Genomic DNA, 21,333 nt, shown 5'->3' with positions numbered 1-21,333 from the left:
TTGTTTGTAAAGACCTAATATATTGTTAAGGGGGTGAAAGTTTTAGGATAAAATTTGGCTACAAACTTAGTTGTAATCTAAGGTTATAACTCTCACTAAACAAATTAACATGGCTACATATTTATGCAAATAGGTGCCCCTTTGGCTGCCCCTTTTATTCCATTACTGATTACTTCTACTGGGGGATTGAAAATCTAACCATTGAATTGAATGTTTTTATGTTATTAAAACACATGTCAAATTTCATGTCAATCAGATATTATTTATTATTTGATCCATAAATATTTTAAAAAAATATATAATTTGAGACTACAAATACTCGAAATTCAAATATTTAATTGATAACATAACTATTTATTTTTTATTTTTTTGAAATTTTGTAAGTATGTATAATATAAGAAAAAGAATGTAATCCAATAGTAGATTTTTCAAAATTCACATCCAATAAAAAAAATATATATTGAGCAGAGTTATAACTTTGGTCTACAAGATTACAATCAAGTTTTTTGTCAAATTTTGTCCAAAGCTTAATTATATTGAGCCTAAAAAATATTTAGGGTAGTCACAAATTTTTTTTAAAGTATAAAAAAATTATAAAATTTTTAAAATTAATATATAATAATTATTTTTTTCCCAAGTCATGGACCACCCTAGACACAATGTGGAGCTGCCACTGTATGTGGTAATTAAACAAGTCATTGACTCATCAAAAAAATACAGTGACTAAAGCTATACATTAAATGCTTCTTTAGTTACCACATAATATGTTAGAGCAAAGTAGCTCCAAACATGTTTGGAGTCAAACTTGTGCCTCCTAATTTTTTAAAATTTCATTAGTTCAATTGAAATATTCTTACACACTTTGGTATAAAATTTGATACAAACAGTCTTGTTATCAATGCTGCAGGCTTCATCTCTTTTAAAATTTTAGTTCAATAGAATAATTCTTGAGTTTTTTTTTTTTTTTGTAAGGACTTAATATATTGTTAAGTGGACCCAAAATTTAATAACAAAATTTGGTTACAAATTTAGGTGTAGCATAAGGCTACAACTGTCACTAAGTAAATTAACATGGTTATATACTTTAAAAATCTAATTGTTGAATTACATGTTTTTTATATTCTTAAAATAAATGTCAAATTAACATGGTTATATACTTTAAAAATCTAATTGTTGAATTACATGTTTTTTATATTCTTAAAATAAATGTCAAATTAACATGGTTATATACTTTAAAAATCGAACTGTTGAATTGCATATTCTTTATGTTCTTAAAATACATATCATTTTTTTAAATATAAATACCAAACTTAAAAAAAAAAAAAATTAAAAAATAATTATTAGATATAACCACCTCTACCTGAAATTTAAAATTCGTTTCTCAATTCTTTGTTTTTAATCCCCCCAAAAAAAAAAAAAAAAAACCCTAGCCTTAGCCCTAATTTCCATTTTTTCACTCCAATCAGTATTTGCAGAGGTTCTCAAAGGCACTGAAGATGGTGTTATTGGCACAGTTAGGTACGAGCATATCACATGCTCTTCAACAAATAAGCATTGCAACGATAATCGACAAGAATGTTATCAACGAATAACTTAACAAGGTCACTCGCACTCTCTTACAATCTGATGCGCAATTCAACCTCGATGAACTTGCCGCTGGTCACAAGTGCAAAATCATCCAACAAATACAAAGTTTTCTCTCTTTTATTTTTTATTTTTTATAAGTTTGTGATAGATTCTATTTATTGTTATTGTTTGTGATTGTTATGATAGAATAATTTACATGAGACTAAAAGTTTGGGCAAAACGGGGTAAAGGATGTGTATACTTAACGGCATAAGGCATTAGCCATTACTCATAAATGACAAAACAATGTCTTTTCTCAATTTCTCCCCTTGAAGTAAAAAATAATTAAATAATATAAAAAATAAAAAATAAACTGCCTTTTAGTAAAATATAGAGCTTAATAGCATTTTTACATGCACGCAATATCTTGCAGGGCATAAAGTTTGACTCTATATAAGAAATAGCAACTATTCTATTTGTTTGTTTAGACTCTTGTATACTTAGATTCGCTTTATCTAATTAGTTAACCAAGTAGTTGCTTAGGTTGATTTTTCATATTTAAGTTAAACTCATGCAATCATATTACTTAGTGCGGAAAAGTAAAAAAAACAGTAATATGATAACCCAAGAAAACCAATGAAACCAACAATTTCAAGGTAAAAAAATCTTAAGGAGGATTTAACCTAACTATTCTTAAGATAAACAAATTCACTATGATAGAATGAAAGTTTACAATAGATTTTTCCCTAAATTTAAAGCTACCTCTTGTAGTACTTACTCATACGACCACGTGCAGCTCTGAATCCACAGACTCTTCTATTTGAATTTGCTGTGCACAAACACCCACGTTTATGACTTTGATCATCAGCAATTGTTGATCTTGTATGCAGCAACTTCTACATCACTAGACCTTAAATTTCTTCAAGAAATATTGCCAGTAGGAGATTTAAGAGAGAACTTTGGGTACAAAAACCTTAGATCTACAATAGGAGACACATTAGTCATGATTAAACTTCATCTCAACAAGATATGAGTTCTTCTCTAGTATTATTGTCTATATATCTATATATTTATATAATAATAAGCGAACTTGAAAGAAACTCAAATTAGAATTCCAAATTAGAATTGTAATTTTGCGCCATATGCATGTCCAATTATTGTGTGGCACGTGTTTGGATGAAAAACAAACTTTTGTGAAAGTGTAAGAATGAAAATGATATTTTACCCTAAAATAAATTATACCAGCAATATGATGGGTAGAAAATCTAAATATTGTTTAATCATTTAAATCAAAATACGAGAAACGTTGTAGAATGTTTAGTGTTTGACCTAATGGAAATCCATCAGATCAGAGAGGGATTTTCGAGGTTTTTCTTTATACCTAACATGCCATATATATACATATAATCTGCATATTCTACCATTTAAAAATGAACAGGGCTCAAGATGCAAAATCATCTTAGTCACGCATGCATGCGTGATTTATGCCTTCTTAATCATGCATGCATGTGCGTGGTATGTGTAGGGGATGGCCCCTCAAAATTTTGAAAAAAAAAAAAATCCTTATTATATATAAAACTATTTTAATATTTTGAAATTTTAACTTACAAAAATAAGAGGTGGCCTCTCAAAATATTTTGAGTTAGTCCAAAGATGCTCTTAAATATTAAAGTAATTAGTCTAATTGTTATAAAGATAATACTTTATTTTTTTCAATTTCATTTTTTTATTGTAAAATGTGCTCTTATTTATTTATTTTTTTTATCAAGTTTGGCATCAAACATGTCTGAATCTATCTTTTTCAACTCATTATGTGGCCAGTGGCGGCTCCAGGAATTTTTTATAGAGTGGTCGTTAAGAAACTTAAATTATCCAAAATCTAATAAAAAGAGAACTTAATATATTGATAAATAAATAAAAAAGCAAATACATAAAATCTTACAATTTCCTTCTAATAATTTTTTTTCTATTTTGAAATCATTGCATGATAGTCTCATGATCAATGCTGCAAACTACATCTCTTTCAAAATTTTAGTTAAATAAAATTTTTCTTGGGTCTTTTTTTTTGTTTGTAAAGACCTAATATATTGTTAAGGGGGTGAAAGTTTAAGGATAAAATTTGGCTACAAACTTAGTTGTAATCTAAGGTTATAACTCTCACTAAAAAAATTAACATGGCTACATATTTATGCAAATAGGTGCCCCTTTGGCTGCTCCTTTTATTCCATTACTGATTACTTCTACCGGGGGATTGAAAATCTAACCATTGAATTGAATGTTTTTATGTTATTAAAACACATGTCAAATTTCATGTCAATCAGATATTATTTATTATTTGATCCATAAATATTTTTAAAAAAATATATAATTTGAGACTACAAATACTCGAAATTCAAATATTTGATTGATAACATAACTATTTATTTTTTATTTTCTTGAAATTTTGCAAGTATGTATAATATAAGAAAAAGAATGTAATCCAATAGTAGATTTTTCAAAATTCACATCCAATAAAAAAAATATTGAGCAGAGTTATAACTTTGGTCTACAAGATTACAATCAAGTTTTTTGTCAAATTTTGTCCAAAGCTTAATTATGTTGAGCCTAAAAAATATTTAGGGTAGTCACAAATTTTTTTTAAAGTATAAAAAGATAATAAAATTTTTAAAATTAATATATAATAATTATTTTTTTCCCAAGTCATGGACCACCCTAGACACAATGTGGAGCTGCCACTGTATGTGGTGATTAAACAAGTCATTGACTCATCAAAAAAATACTATGACTAAAGCTATACATAAAATGCTTCTTTAGTTACCACATAATATGTTAGAGCAAAGTAGCTCCAAACATGTTTGGAGTCAAACTTGTGCCTCCTAATTTTTTAAAATTTCATTAGTTCAATTGAAATATTCTTACACACTTTGGTATAAAATTTGATACAAACAGTCTTGTTATCAATGCTGCAAGCTTCATCTCTTTTAAAATTTTAGTTCAATAGAATAATTCTTGAGTTTTTTTTTTTTTTTGTAAGGACTTAATATATTGTTAAGTGGACCCAAAATTTAATAACAAAATTTGGTTACAAATTTAGGTGTAGCATAAGGCTACAACTGTCACTAAGTAAATTAACATGGTTATATACTTTAAAAATCTAATTGTTGAATTACATGTTTTTTATATTCTTAAAATAAATGTCAAATTAACATGGTTATATACTTTAAAAATCTAATTGTTGAATTACATGTTTTTTATATTCTTAAAATAAATGTCAAATTAACATGGTTATATACTTTAAAAATCTAACTGTTGAATTGCATATTCTTTATGTTCTTAAAATACATGTCATTTCTTTAAATATAAGTACCAAACTTAAAAAAAATAAAAAATAATTATTAGATATAACCACCTCTACCTGAAATTTAAAATTCGTTTCTCAATTCTTTGTTTTTAATCCCCTAAAAAAAAAAAAAAAAAAACCCTAGCCTTAGCCCTAATTTCCATTTTTTCACTCCAATCAGTATTTGCAGAGGTTCTCAAAGGCACAGAAGATGGTGTTATTGGCACAGTTAGGTACGAGCATATCACATGCTCTTCAACAAATAAGCATTGCAACGATAATCGACAAGAATGTTATCAACGAATGACTTAACAAGGTCACTCGCACTCTCTTACAACCTGATGCGCAATTCAACCTCGATGAACTTGCCGCTGGTCACAAGTGCAAAATCATCCAACAAATACAAAGTTTTCTCTCTTTTATTTTTTATTTTTTATAAGTTTGTGATAGATTCTATTTATTGTTATTGTTTGTGATTGTTATGATAGAATAATTTACATGAGACTAAAAGTTTGGGCAAAACGGGGTAAAGGATGTGTATACTTAACGGCATAAGGCATTAGCCATTACTCATAAATGACAAAACAATGTCTTTTCTCAATTTCTCCCCTTGAAGTAAAAAATAATTAAATAATATAAAAAATAAAAAATAAACTGCCTTTTAGTAAAATATAGAGCTTAATAGCATTTTTACATGCACGCAATTTATCTAATTAGTTAACCAAGTAGTTGCTTAGGTTGATTTTTCATATTTAAGTTAAACTCATGCAATCATATTACTTAGTGCGGAAAAGTAAAAAAAACAGTAATATGATAACCTAAGAAAACCAATGAAACCAACAATTTCAAGGTAAAAAAATCTTAAGGAGGATTTAACCTAACTATTCTTAAGATAAACAAATTCACTATGATAGAATGAAAGTTTACAATAGATTTTTCCCTAAATTTAAAGCTACCTCTTATAGTACTTACTCATACGACCATGTGCAGCTCTGAATCCACAGACTCTTCTATTTGAATTTGCTGTGCACAGACACCCACGTTTATGACTTTGATCATCAGCAATTGTTGATCTTGTATGTAGCAACTTCTACATCACTAGATCTTAAATTTCTTCAAGAAATATTGCCAGTAGAAGATTTAAGAGAGAACTCTGGGTACAAAAACCTTAGATCTACAATAGGAGACACAAGAAGCACTCTTCTCTTTCTAAAAACCACAACTAGGGTTAGCTTATAATGTCCTTTAAATATTGTAGCTAGCAGATCACTATTTAAGTTTCAAACGAACAAGTTTAGGCTAATGGGCCGAACTTAAAATTCTACAGAATCGCATCTCGATTGGTCGAACTCTTCCGAATTTGAATTTTTCTTTTTGCAACTTGAATGTTCTTGTGTTCTAACTTTTAGCACCTTGAGCAATGTCTAATAAATCCTATAAACTCTAAGATCTATACCTAGACAAGTTTGTGTTCACGGTTTGCCAATTGTTCTAAATTTTAGAACCTAACGCACTCATTAATTAAAAAGCTTCAGATTGTACACAACACAACCAAAATACAACCTACGAACAAACATTGGAGAGTACATATCTGATATCACTCCTGAAAATAAGAAAAACCTGCTAAACATCACAACTCTTGAAAGGAATGTTTGATCTTATGATGCAAAATGCAATATTACTTGTGCATGTTCCTCTAGAGCTCTCACATGATCGACATAAACCGCTAGATATGGATGGGTCAGATGGCCATTTCTACTTCAACCATTTTTCATTGTTGAAAGTCCAGTGGTTTTTGATAATTCTTCATAATAGATGAAAAATCGAAAAAGAATAAAAGTTGGTATATTTTCTTCCCTTTTTTTTTTTTTTTTTTTTTTTTTAATGAACTACAAAGACAAAACAGCCTCACCCCTAATAACAACTTCAAAACAGAAGGGACAACAACCTAACTCAAAAGACTACAGTTTATTAGGTAATCCTAAGATGGTTGGTGTTGGAGGTATTTTGTGAAATAGTTCAGGATTGTGGGTTTCTAGTTTCTCATTAAACTTGGGCATAGCTTCTAATAATATGCCTAAGTTATGGGCTATTCGTTAGGGTCTTTTGTTAGCATGGAATTTGAGTTTTAAATTATTTATCTAGAGACTGATTCCACTACTGTTATTTCTTGGCTAATTATTGATGGTGTTCCATCACCGGATGTTGTTCCTTTAATCTCTGGCTACAAGAATCTTATGATGTAAGTATGAACCATCCATCTACTTCACATATATCATGAGGCCAACGGATGTGCAGATGCGCTAATTAAATGGAGTCGTCAACAACAAAGCTTTTTGGAAGTTTATGATATATGCCCATCTTTTGTATATCCAACTTTTGGGTGGAATATGAAGCAACTCGGGACTTCTAGAATGTGTCCTTTGGAGGCTTTTAAGCCTTTTGTTGTATAAACTCTTTATTATATAAATAATACTCTTTTGTTGTATAAACTTTTTTTTTTCTTTTAAGAGAAGAAGAAACATATGAAAAATAACTTTAAGGCTAAGGAAATGATCAAATAGACCTAGAAATGTACAAAGTACTACCTGTTTTCTTTTTCTTTTTTTCTTTTTTCTAAACTAAAAAGTGGGTCTACCTTTAATAGACCGCACAACAAATATATCTTACTTGAAAATGCTTTGTTTTTTCTCTTTTTTTTTATTATTTTTTTATTTTTTATAATTTAATAGTTGAGTCTTTTTTTTTTAAGACAAAAAATAGTTGAACCTAGATGTTATAAAAACATCGAGAGATATCAACCAATTAAACTATAAGACTTTTGGCTAAAGAGGCTCATATGATCATCTTTATTGATTAATAAATTTTATATTTCAAATGAAATTTTACAAATTTAAAAATGTATTCAATATTATATCCTTTAAAATAATAAGACTATACAATGAAAAACAAGAAATAAAATCTTAACCTTGAAATGAATATATTGTATGCCCCTTCCATATTTTGAAACATCGATCTCAACTCCTCACAGATGTAAGTGACGTTGTTGCAACCTCGTGCAGCAATATGGATTTTAACAAAAAAGTCAACAATGTTTAGGTTTTATATTATATTATATTATATTATATATATATATATATATATATATAGAATCATAGATTGATAAGTATAGGCTGTTATAACTAACAGTTCTGGGTCAAGAGAGGTGGACCAAGTAAAGCGAAGGACAAAATTTGCTAAATAAAAACATCTTTTAATACCAAGCTGTTATTGAATAAGAAAAGAAGGACAAGAAGTGAAATATTCATGTGGGAATTGCAGTTACATGCTTTCCTATTCTTTTATTCTATTCTTGTCTTTGCTTCTTCTTTTTTTCCCTCTCAAACTAAAATTAAATTCATGAATCAACAAGATGATCACACCAAGTCAACAGTAAAAGCTATAAATATATGAACCCATCAGGATGACATGAGTAGTTAAAATCCCTCTGAGATATGCAGTTAGCTTTAGAATCCCAAAATTTTGTTTAAAATTTTTTATATTATTATTTTCACGGTAGTATAACCAAAACCAATATAAAAAATAAAAATTATAAGTTGCTTTAACAAAAACAAGTCCATGAAACAATATGCAAAAATGAAATATAATAAGAATTAAGAGAATCTTAAAATTCGTGAATAGTGTGTGTGTATATATATAAACAGTTATGTGCAAGATCATTGACGTTGAAATAAAATTTAAAAAAAAGATGATGACAATTATCCAAACAGATCACGACAATGAGTTCATAGTACTTAGACCATATCGTGTAGAAGTTGAAGCCATGTCTGATGTCTCAGTCTCTACCTTCAATATTTGGACAAATTTTCGAAGTTGGTGTTAGATTCTTTTTAGTTTGAGTAAAGTTGTGTGAAGTTGTGATTTACAATTATTTTGTGTTGACTTTAATCTCATGCCAAATTTAATTGTAATTTTGTTCAATCTTATGTACCCTATATTTTATGTAGGATTTCTTTGTAAGGGTTGTGTGTGAGAGAGAGTGTGAAGACTCAAGGCAAATTGAAGAGCAAAGAGTTTTCGCGGGTAACTCGCGAGAAGCCTTCCTGCGAAGTGAAACATGTGTTCTGCACATGACTGAAATGTGAAGAGTCATGACAGATGGTGATAGCTGGATTTCGCGAATGTCTCGTGGGTAAGGCCTTCCCGCGAGATACCTGCGAAATATTCTGTTTTGCCTATTTGTCATATCTGATGCACCAGGTCTTTACCCACACTATATATGCCCACATTACCCACATATGTTGAGAAGTGCTTTCATATAGAAAACCCTAGCCACAAACCTTTGAGATTGAGAGATTGTCATACCCACAATTCTCTACACAATCCATTGTAGTTTTCCTGAACTCTTACCTCTCCATTTTCAAATCCTTGAGAAGTTGATAGCCTAAACACTTACTACACCCATTCTAAGTGTAAAGTGAGGTTTTGGTGTTGCTGGAAAGTATTGGAAGAAGCCATTTGTTTGGTGGATGCAATTGAGCTGAATTGCGTGATCCGAAGAGCTAGAGAAGACAAGGCTTGGAGAAGTCAATTGGTAGCAAGAACTTGGAGGGCTCGAGTACATGAGGTAGACTAAGCTTAGAGGGTCTTTTGTTATTCGTGTACTCCAACTTATTCTCTAGTGGATCGATTTACAGCTTGGAGGGGGGCGGAGAGGTTTTTCGCCAAGTATTTCAGTTTCCTCTTCGATAACACATTGGCATGTTATCTTGTGTTTGCATTCTTCTTCCCTACTCTTTTAGCTTTCATTTTACTGCTATGTTTTGATGAATATGGCTTAGAGTAGTTATGTTGTTTATCCACTTGCATTTACTTTATTCCGTACTTAGTTTAAGTTAGAGTAAAATTAACTGAGCCATAATTTTAATTTGGAAGTCTAACAGCTCTTGTATTTTCACACATTTTTGAGTTTTCAATTGGTATCAGAGCAAGTACATTTGCTGTGGTTTCATTACCTAAGTGTGATTCTAGACCCTTTTTGAGATGGATCAATCTCAATCGCTCAATGCTCCTCTATACTTTGATGGAAGCAATTATGCTTTTTGGAAAGTCCGTATGAGGGCATTTCTATGTTCTATTATTGATAGTGTTTGGGACATTATCGAGATAGGATGGACTAGGCCAAAGGCCGCCAAATCCACATGGGATAAGGTAGCCCTTGTAGTAGCTAATGCTAATAGTAAGGCTTTAAATGCTATTTTCTGTGGTGTTTCCCTTGACGAATTTCACAGATCTCTCATGTTACAGTTGCTAAGGAGGCGTGGCAAATCTTGGAGACGACCTATGAAGGCACCAAGAAGGTGAAGGACACCAAGTTGCAAATGCTTACCACACGCTTCGAAGAGCTGAAGATGAGTCATTCGACTCATTTTATGGGAAGCTAAATGAAGTTGTGATTGAGAAATTCAACTTGGGGGAAAAGACGGAGGACTCCAAGATTGTAAGGAAAATTCTACGATCATTGCCGGAAAGCTTCCGTACAAAGGTTACTGCCATCGAAGAGAGCAAAGACCTTGATGATATTAAAGTACAAGAACTCATCGGTTCTCTTCAAACCTATAAGCTCTCTCTGCCATCTCAAAGAAGAGCAAATATCTTGCTCTCAAGACAATCAATGAGAGATTGGAAGCTCAAGACTCCTTGGATGAGGATGAGGTTGAAAAGGATGTGGCATACCTTGCAAAGAACTTTTGCAAGTTCTTAAAGTTCAAGAAAGATGGAAAGTCTTTTGAGAAGGGCAAATTCTCAAAGTTCAAGAAGGACAAGAAAAACTTCAAGAAGAAGGATTCAAGAGATTCCTCACCGTCTGAAATGGTCATGTGTTTTGAGTGCAAAGGATAAGGGCATGTGAAGAAAGAATGCCCCACGTATTTGAAAGCAAAGGGTAAACTCTTTACAACTACCTTTAGTGACTCAAATGGTTCAAATTCTAACTCAGAAGAAAGCTGTGACAGAGAAGGAAATTACTCCGCATTTATGGCCATTACACCTGTGGACTCATTGGAAGATTTGAACCTTCTAGTGGAAGAACTTGGTGAGTACACCAAAGAAGAGTCTATGGGAATTGGGGAAGAATCTGATGAAGAAGATGAAGGAATCAAGGGATTACAAGAATCCTATAACTCTTTTCTTGAGAAGACCGGAGAGTATGCTAGAATGGCTAAAGCAGCCATCAGGAAAATGAAGAGAGCTAAGCAAGACTACAAGAGCATACTTATAAAGTACAAAGAAACGAAGTGTGAAGTTGAGGCACTGAATGGAGAACTAACCAAAGCTTACTCTAAGATCAAGTTTCTGGAGCTTGAAGTGATTCAAGCTAATGCAAAAGTGGAGTGAGTTGCCTCCAAGAAACTTGACAAAGTGCTTGCACACCAAAAGCCATTTTCGGACAAAAGTGGCTTCAGATATGCCGGAGAGAGTAGTTCAAGCGCCAATATGTCCAAGGAGATGAAATTTATTAAAACTAAGGAACCAATGGTAGCGACTCCAAGTGTTGAGAATGTAAAGGTGGAGAAAAAGCCAAATGGAACTGCTCAAAAGGTTTTGACAAAACCTCAAACTCCATTTGTGGCCAAACCCAAGGCTAAAGGGAAGTCTCTTCCAAAGTCTCAAAGAGGTCCTTAAGTTCAATACTTCTACCACCATTGTGGAGTTCGGGGACACACAAGACATAACTGTTATAAACTTCACGCATGGAAGAAAGCAGATTCTCAAAGGCCAAGAGGACAAGGAAAGGGGAATTGGAACAACAAGCAGTCAAAAGGGCGAGAAGCTGATTCCGGTTTTGGTGATGTGATAAAGATAATTGATACCATCACTTCTTGTTTGGAAAGCTTCAGCCAAAGGTTTGAGAATCACAGCTCTAGTACCCAATCTTCTAGGGATATCACCCCAAACGCACGTGCCATGTGGGTGAAGAATGGTACACATGCATAAGCATTAGACCATGTCCATGCATCAATTCTTCCTATATGTTGTGACTTTGGTTGGTTGTGTGCTTATGTATTTCATTTTAGCATGTTTCTTTTCAAGTTTTTTGTGTACTTGATGTTTTTGTTGATCTTACTTTACATGTTCTGTTTTTTAGTGTGTTGAAAAATTCAAAAACCCATAAAAATTGAAATATCTCTAAAAAGTTTGATCTCTTTTGTTGTGTATATCACATGTGAGTTTGGCCTAGTACCTTCATACTAATGGCATAGTGCATTTACGAGATTAGCTTGTTTTGTATGCACATCTATCTTTATGAGAAAAATCTTGAAATCTATGTGTGACTGTTGTAAATCGATCTTTAAGTTTGTCATGAATGATTGGTCAATAGTCTTGATGGTTTTGATACATGCATAGATTTGTGTTTATATATTTTCCTACACTTTTTATGTTTTTGCTTTATAGCTCAACAAATATCAAATCTCAAAAAAAGATAATGAGCTACAAAAACTGTCGCACATACTAGTATTTGACTAGGAAAAAGGGAAAACGACTTGTATTGAAATGTATGATGTCTAAAATGACAATGGCTTACTCTTAGAATTGAAATATCAAAAATTTCAGGTATCGATCTCAAAATGAGATGTATTCTTCAAAAATGATCAAATGTTATGAATTGTAAAGAAGCCAAATGAAAAACTTCAAATATATGTAATCATTTTCTTGTGGGAGGTTATATATGCTCATTTCTATAATTGAGATAGACCACTTGATTTAGTACTAGTTGTGTATGACTTGATTGAATTAATCATTGAAACTTCACTCTAGACTAAGGGCTATATTCCACATTTGATACTCACACACAATACACAAGACTTTGTTCAATGAATACCTATTTCATTTATGTGATTGTACATGTTCAAATATGATGTGTATGCTCAATTGCTTGTCAATCAAACCTAAAAAGATTTTTGAGTGTTTTATATGTTTTTGAAAGTGATTTTATGCTTTCATGTTTTGAGTTTTTGTTCAAACTGCATTTTTCATGTTTTTCATCAAAAACTCATTCAGAGGCATTTTTGCAGAAGCTCGCGACTAAGCTCTTCTCGCGAAAATGGGTTAGGCAAAGAATGAAAACACAAAAATTCAAACAAAAATTTTCACAACTGTCTCGCAACTATCTCACGAGTAAGTCTTACTCGCGAAATGTTTTGTGCTTCAGAGGCATTTTTCGAGAGTAACTTCACGAGAAACTAACCTGCGAAAAATGCATGTTTTCAATTTTAAAGGGCTGATGTAGACAGTTTTTCAAACTTACTTGTTTTCCCTCACTTCATCTCCCTTAAGCCTTTCTCAACCCTAAATCAATTGTCTCTCAAAAACCCAACTAAATCTCTAGAGTAATCATCCTCAAATCATCTCTAAGGTATGTTTACTTGATCTTTTCTCTTTATTTCATAAGATTATGCCTTAGATTAGAGATTTTGCATGAGTTGGGAATTTTTTTTTTTTTAATAATGTTGGGAACTTTAAAGTTTGTGAAATTTTTTCCAATTTCTTGATTGGGCTTTGTCCCATTTGGTCTATTTGTGTTTGTGTTTGTGTTGGCCCCTTGTGGAAATTTTAACATGTATTTAGGCAAGATTTACTCATGTTCATGCATTACTCACATGTTAGTTCTATAGGTGCATACCAAGTGTTTGATAAAATGCCTAAATGGCATTTTGGTATTGTTTTGGACTCCAATGAGTTCCAAACTTTGGGAATTACAATGATTGGACTTGTTTATCATGTTTTGATCATTGGTTGTGTGTTTTATACACTTTGACCCAAATGTGCTTAGTCATGCCTTACATATACATCACATATGCACACCACATGCACACTTGATGCACCCACTTGTTCACTTATCATGCTTTTGCATTTCAATCATGCTAGATTTATGTTATTACATGTTTGTGTGACATTGTTTTGTTCCTTTTTAGGACATTGTGCTTATTTTTATGAACTAACTTGGCAACTAATCAAGTTTGTGTTCTTGTTTTGTGTTTTTGCACTTGTTGCTTTGTGCATTGTGATTGTTCTTTTGTAGATATCTCCATTTAAGAAATTAGCTGTAAAAGGAAGTAAAAGCAAAGGAAAAGAACTCGTGATTGATATTGATAACCTCTCCTCGAAGTCAAAGAAGACTAGATCATCGACAAGTTTTTATGATCCTGACAGGTTCAGATCATATGCTGCATTTCAAGCTTATGAGAGTTATTTCAAAGATGGTCCTCAGTTGGTTGAAAGGGTTGTTGACCAAGCATCTCCAAATGGTTTGACATCAAGGATTGGAACTACCTTCTTACCAATCTTGATGATACATATGAGAAAATGGTGAAAGAGTTCTATGCAAATGCCATTTCTGAAGGGGGAGAGCTAAAATTTTGGGTTAGAGGAAAGAGTTTCATAGTGACACCTACCTACCTTGCTGACATCTTGCACATCAACCGGCTGATGTTTCCAAAGCCACTGGTATATGATGACTTGAGTCCGGATGAGGAAATACTTTGAGAGACTTTATGAGACACCTTGGAATTTTCTTTAAACGGGAAATCAGTAAGTGTTGCATCTCTATCTCCTGAATTGAGGCTACTCACAACGATCATGTTTCATAACCTCTATCCTCTATCAGTATCGGGTACATGAATCTTGGTCGGGCTTTGTTCCTTCATGATTTGAACAATGATGAAGAGATTGATGTCTGCTCTCATATCTTCCACATATTAAGCAAAATAGTTGAGAGAACTGCTTCAAGAAATTGCCTTCCTTTCTGTCGCCTTATCTCAAAAATTTTGAAGCTCAAAGGCATGCATCCTTCGGAAGATGAGTACCTATACCCCCAACCAAGTCCAATCAACATTCGCACTCTCAATGCTAGAATCGGTCACACACGAAAGAGAGTCATGCTTCTCATGGTAGTTCAAGCTCTAGCTCACATCCCTATGATGAGAAGTTAGAAAATATTATGTCATCTATCCAAGAAATCAACACCAAGCTGTTCGAACTTGCATCTATCATGCACACTCAACACACCCATTTTGACACAAAGTTCATGTCTCTCTAAATTCAATTGGATCAAATTGAAAGGAAGCTAGAAGAAGATAAAGGCTAGCTATTTCATGACAAAAAGGGGGAGATGGTTCATGATAGGGGGAGTGTAATGATAGGGGGAGAAAGAGCTAGATTGAAGAGTGAGCATTGGAGAAGAAGAACAAGAGCAAGAAAAGCCCACTTTTTATATTGCATTCTATTTACATTGGTTTCTTTTAAAGTTTTAAGTACTTTGGTTTAAAACTTTCAGTTTAATATCAGTACTTTATTTTATTTATATCCTTACTTTGTAGCATTTTTTAGTACTTTTAGATTTAGTTGCATAATCTTGAGTACTTCACACTTGTGCCCATGTTGGATCTTGTATCCTTGATACAAATACTTCTTGTATTTCGCATTGGTTGTGTTAGACATGCAATTAATTTGCGTTGGTCTTTATTGCATTGCATGTCTAGATGATCATCTACTAGTTAAATGATTATTGTAGTCATTCTTTAATGACTATTCTTGTCTAATCAACATATGCTTAACTGTTTATATAGTGTTTATTACCTTGATCGCATTTTACTTACTCATATACGTATCATGTATTCAACTTGTCATAAGCTTAATGAAAGTTTTGTTTATGTGTGTTTCAAGTTACAAGTATATCCATGCAAGTACTTCACGGCTTCTAGATTAGGTGTGAGTGAGTTTTACCATTGTTCCTAAACTCACATTTAAGTCTAAAGTCTATTTTAGGGGTTTTGTCATGGGATAGCTAAAGGGGGAGATTGTAAAGTTGTGATTTACAACTATTTTGTGTTGACTTTAATTTTGTGCCAAATTTGATTGTAATTTTGTTCAATCTTATGTACTCTGTATTTTATGTGGGATTTCTTTGTAAGGGTTGTGTGTGAGAGAGAGTGTGAAGACTTAAGGCAAATTGAAAAGCAAAGAGTTTTCGCGAGTAGCTCGCAAGAAGCCTTCCCATGAAGTGAAGCATGTGTTCTACACATGACTAGAATGCGAAGAGTCATGAAAAATGATGACAACTGGTTTTCGCAAGTGTCTCGTGGGTAAAGCTTTCTCGCGAGATACTCGTGAAATATTCTGTTTTGCCTATTTGTCATATCTGATATACCACGTCTCTACCCACACTATATATACCCACATTACTCACATATGTTGAGAAGTGCTTTCAGAGAGAAAACCCTAGCCACAAACCTTTGAGAGTGAGAGATTGTCATACCCACAATTCTCTATATAATCCATTGTGGTTTTCCTCAACTCCTACCTCTCCATTTTCAAATCCTTAAGAGGTTAATAGCCCAAACACTTACCACACTCATTCTGAGTGTAAATTGAGATTTTGGTGTTCCTGGGAAGTATTGGAAGAAGTCATTTGTTTGGTGGTTGCAATCAGGTTGAATTGCGTGATCTGGAGAGCTAGAGAAGACAAGGCTTGGCGAAGTCTGGTAGCAGGAGCTTGGAGGGCTCGAGTACATGGGATAGATTAGACTTGGAGGGTCTTTTGTTATTCTTGTACTCCAACTTATTCTCTAGTGGATCGATTTACCGCTTAGAGGGTGGCGGAGAGTTTTTTTGCTGAGTACTTCGGTTTCCTCTTCGATAACACATCGGCATGTTATCTTGTATTTACATTCCTCTTCCCCACTCTTTTAGCTTTCATTTACTGCTATGTTTTGATGAATATGGCTTAAAGTAGTTATATTGTTTATCCGCTCACATTTATTCTATACCGCACTTAGTTTAAGTTAGAGTAAAATTAACCGAGCCGTAATTTTAATTTGGAGGTCTAAACAGCTCTTGCGTTTTCACATATTTTTGAGCTTTCAATTTGGATTTGTACTTTTTCCCCTATTCTAAGTGAGCACACCTTTAAAAATTAATATTTATAATAATAAAAAATCAATTCAACTTTTTCTATTTTATTATTTAGTTAATATGGGATCAACTATTATATTTTTTGTCATCTAAATTTGTAGACTTTTTATGACATTTGACTTTGAGTAAGCTTTTAATTTTCTATTGGACTAATTATCGCCCATTTACAATGTACTTTTGATGATGGTTAACCTTAGATGTAATCATGCATGTAAATCTTATTTTGAATTAGACTTTTTTGTGCATTAATAATTATATTTTAACCATATATCTATATGGTCTCCTTACCTTTTCAAATTAAATTGTGTAGGTTAGGTTGCTCAAAAAAAAAAAAAACATTGTGCAGGTTAGAAGTTAGTACGTAGTTGATTATGTGTAATTTGCATATAGTGTATTGAGTAATTCACAAATGAGTCTTATTTGGATTAAATGTGTTTTAGTAATAGCTTGCAATGATTTTGAAAAGTTTCTTCTTTAAATTTGTTATCTATTGATTTTTCTAGATCATTGATAGATTTACATGATGCAAAAATCGACCCTTTAACATCTTGTGTAAGTTTACAAATTATCTTTTAAAAAAAATACTTAATATAATAATTTATATACTAAAATAATAAAGGAAAACTGATACCCTTATGTCCCTTTCTTCTTGTAAAAATAAAATAAAAAATAAAAAATCTCCACCCTAATTGAATAATTGCAAAGAACACCCATGTAAAGTTTAACACTATATATAAGAAATAGCAATCATTCAATAATTAAAAGGCTTTAAATTGTACATAACACAACCATAAAACAACCTGCAAAACCTTGAAGAGTACACAACCCTTATCACTGATCCTGAAAATAGGAAAAACCTGCTATATATATACATCACAATACTACTATTCCCAACAAATATTGAGACTTTATTCTAGCTTATAGAAATGTTTGAAAAGCATCTTATTATTACTTGCAGGTGCAGAAGTAGATACCATTACTATTAGCCTCTAATAATCTCCAAGCAAGATGCTAATTATGACAATTATGTGGACGAAGTACGCCATGACAACGGCAAGCGAAATTATTAGAACGATCAGTTGTGCATGTTCCCCCAGAGTTCTCACATGATTGACATAAAGCACTGGATGGGCTAGATGGCCATTTCAACTTCAACCCATTTTTCATTATTGAAACTTCAGCTGCTGCTTCTGTAATTATTGGGATGTTCGCAACAAATTTGCCATCAAACTCTGAGATCTCTCCCACTCCCACCTCTTTCATGAATGAAAGTTTATCACCGTTCTAAACACATTTTATAAAACCATTAATTTTTTTTTATTCAATAAAATTAACCAGTATTATTATTTATAAGAAGAAGCATAACATTTTTTTTTTTGGATAAAAATAAAAAAAGAATGTTAATATTAGAGCGTGCATAAGTTTGGTTGGATTAGATTTAAGATATTTTTCAACCCAATTTGATTCCTTAGAATTGAAAAAGCCCTAATAAACTCGACCCCTATTAATCCTAGAAAACAACTCATAAATACCAAGTTAGGATGAGTTGAGGTAATCTTGTTAAAAGTGTAATAAAAAAAATACTCAACAAAAGAAATGAGTTTTTATTCAACTAACTAAACTTATTTTTAGATAAATGATGAAATTTACACAAATAAATATAATATATATATTCTAACTCTATCAAAATTAAATTAAAAATATTAAAATAAATCAAAATAACAAATTGACACTAAATCTCTAAATTCAAAGATAAATAAGTAGATTTTAAATAAATAATTTTACAACTATTAATGGTGTGGGTTAGAATGAATTACTTATCCAAAAAAATTCAAGGTTTTCCATTTTATAAATCCAATCCAACCCATCAATTCATGAAAAAGACAATTTGTTAAGTCAAATAATATTACTTAATGATATCAAGAATGACAGTATAATCAGTGTAGTTGATGGATTCTTACCCGGTGATTAAAATGATGGAGGGTTCGGTTTCCATACCGGACGAAAAAGTCAGACTCTCCAGTCCAATGCTCAAGCTGTTGATTTTGCTGCCTAAATGGGTGGTCGATAATGAAAACGTAGCCCCAGGCGAAAGTAGGAGAATAAGTGGCGTTGCTTGGTATTACAGAAATGGCATCACCATAGGTGAAGGAGAGGCTCATAGTCATAATTAATAAAACAGAAGAAAGGAGGAGAGTCATATTCTTCGACATGTCTCTGGGTCCTATTGAATGTGACCGATTCAACTGTAAGAGAAGAAATCAAATAAGCTTTAACTCTTATATATCCACGCATGTCACGTTTCAAACCAAGCATAAATTATATATACATACGCATGAAGTAACTGCAGTGATACTCATATACTTAATTAATTGGTTAATTCCAGAAATAGCACAAATATATATGTGTGTAATATATATTCGATAAATATTCAACAGTACTGGTGGTAGGTACCGAATCTTAGCGCTACAAACATATTTTAGAGCTAAAAAATCATCAAATATTATTTATAATTATACCAAAATTTTTAATTAGGACTTAGGACACAACCCAATTATCAGTTCATCACTTAAAAGGTTTTTGGGCATTTGCGTCTGTGAATTAAAGTTTGGAAGCCATGGCCCCCTGTTACTATATATGGTGGCTCTGCCACTGAGGCTTTGCTCAAACCGCCGGGACTAAATCGGGCAGAATACCAATTAAGTCACCGTCAACCAGATTTAGGCCAACCCAACTCCAACGTGTCCCAGCTGATTCCAACTGTTCTAATCACTCACTCGTCGTGTGCTGTGTAAGGTGCCCTGTATGGCCAACCTGTCACTCATTCAGGCCGGCTGGGTGGTAGAGCAATAGATGCGGTCACCTAAGACCTCATGTAAAAAAAAATGCCTCCAAATTCTAACCAATAGAATTATTTATAATCAATAATAAAATATTTTTTTTTATCAAATGAAAAAAAATGCTAAGTTCACAATATTTTTCACAACACTTTTACAACAAATGTCCTGTTATTAATAACAAAAAAATAATTATAGTGGTGTTTTCAACTAGAAAACAAGAAGCAACTTAAAACTTAGAATTTGTTGTGAAAAATATTATGAATATTGCACTTCTAAAAAATAAAATAATAATAAAAGTTGAGTTAGTAAACTTATACAACTTTTCATTCAGGTCTACTATTAATACCACTCTTTTATTTACCATTATCAATCTGTCACATTAACAAATGTGAAAAATTTTGTCAAATTTTTTGTGCCTATAAAATTTCTAAAAAAAAAAAAAGAATTTTACGTAGTTTATGTTAATTAGTAATAATTTTGTATTTAAAACAAGATAATCAATTTTTGCCTTAAGCTTCTAAATGCATCAAACCACCCCTGCACTCATTTAATGCTATTTCTCTATTAATCAAATTCCACACTCAGAACTAAGCAACTAAAATCCCATTCATGCACTCAAAAAATAAGCAACCGAGTTGCACCACTATTATATCTCTTTTCATACTGTTGAAGTATGAAAGTGGCCTAAGTGTTCTGATCAACAGTTTAACTCCATCAAAAATCACAATCAAAACACGAAAACACAAAGTAATACATATAGATTGGAAACTGAAAATCTCAGACCTATATAAGAATAAGAGCTACGATGATCTGAGAAGTCGACAAAAATTAGAAACATAAACGAAAATGGCATCTCTGATTAACACACAACTTTATTTTCTAAAGAGAAATAAAGAAAGAAAACAAAGAAGAGATGGCTCACCGTTTCTGCTTTGCCGATGAAGAAGAATCGCTTATAGGTTAAGAAAGAGAGAGAGATGTATATAAATGTGAAGCTGACATAAATTTAAAGGCCATAGCGTGTGATGCTCTCCCTCTGACAATCTGTATAGGACTATCAAAAATAATAATATTCTGACTTTTGTTCTAATTAAGGACCGGAAGGGCATGCAAGGAAGCCTGAAAGCCACCTCCCCCAGTACAAAACAAAAAATATTTGAGTGTTGGGTTGGATTGGATTCATTGAGATGATGAGTTGTTGTGTTCTTCACAAAGGTTTATACAAAACTTCAACTATAAGTTTCAAATTTAAATTACCAATTATTATTATTATTATTTTTGAGTAAAAGTACTATTACAAACAAACAAGAGTACTAGCTATCATGCATTCTCGGCATGATATATAAGCACGGTGTTAGGAAAAAAAAAAATACAATTTACATCCTATAGGTCTCATGACTTCTCATGATGTTGTGACCGGATTTTTCATTTAATAAATTTAATGAATTGTCATTTTTCGTCCATTAAGTTTATATATATATATATATATATATATATATATATTATAAGATATATTTAGTTATTTTAGTTTATTAACTTTGACAACACTATCTTAAAAAAATAAAATAAAATAAAACTTTTTTTTTATTTTTTATTTTTATACAAAATAGAATT

General features: G+C 31.9%; 1 protein-coding gene across 1 annotated transcript; it reads right to left on the bottom strand.

Annotated features, from left to right (window-relative positions):
* Nucleotides 1-17,685: 17,685 nt before the first annotated feature.
* LOC115983817 lies at nt 17,686-20,710 on the bottom strand. The gene is made up of 3 exons (XM_031106641.1): nt 20,642-20,710; nt 18,841-19,125; nt 17,686-18,163 (listed from the first exon to the last, which is right to left on the bottom strand). The coding sequence occupies exons 2-3, from the start codon at nt 19,090-19,092 to the stop codon at nt 17,891-17,893; spliced, it is 525 nt and encodes a 174-aa protein (XP_030962501.1). The 5' UTR covers nt 19,093-19,125; nt 20,642-20,710; the 3' UTR covers nt 17,686-17,890.
* Between the last annotated feature and the right edge of the window lie 623 nt (nt 20,711-21,333).

This window comes from Quercus lobata, chromosome 4, assembly GCF_001633185.2.
Source record: "Quercus lobata isolate SW786 chromosome 4, ValleyOak3.0 Primary Assembly, whole genome shotgun sequence".
Classification (NCBI taxonomy): domain Eukaryota; kingdom Viridiplantae; phylum Streptophyta; class Magnoliopsida; order Fagales; family Fagaceae; genus Quercus; species Quercus lobata.
The sequence above is the reverse complement of the archived record's forward strand: the minus strand, read 5'-3'. Positions and strand labels throughout refer to the sequence as shown.

Coding starts and splice junctions, on each gene's coding strand:
- LOC115983817 (XM_031106641.1), bottom strand. CDS start 19,092: ATGTCGAAGAATATGACTCTCCTCCTTTCTTCTGTTTTATTAATTATG. Junction 18,164..18,840: donor TCCATCATTTTAATCACCGG/GTAAGAATCCAT, acceptor AAATGTGTTTAG/AACGGTGATAAACTTTCATT.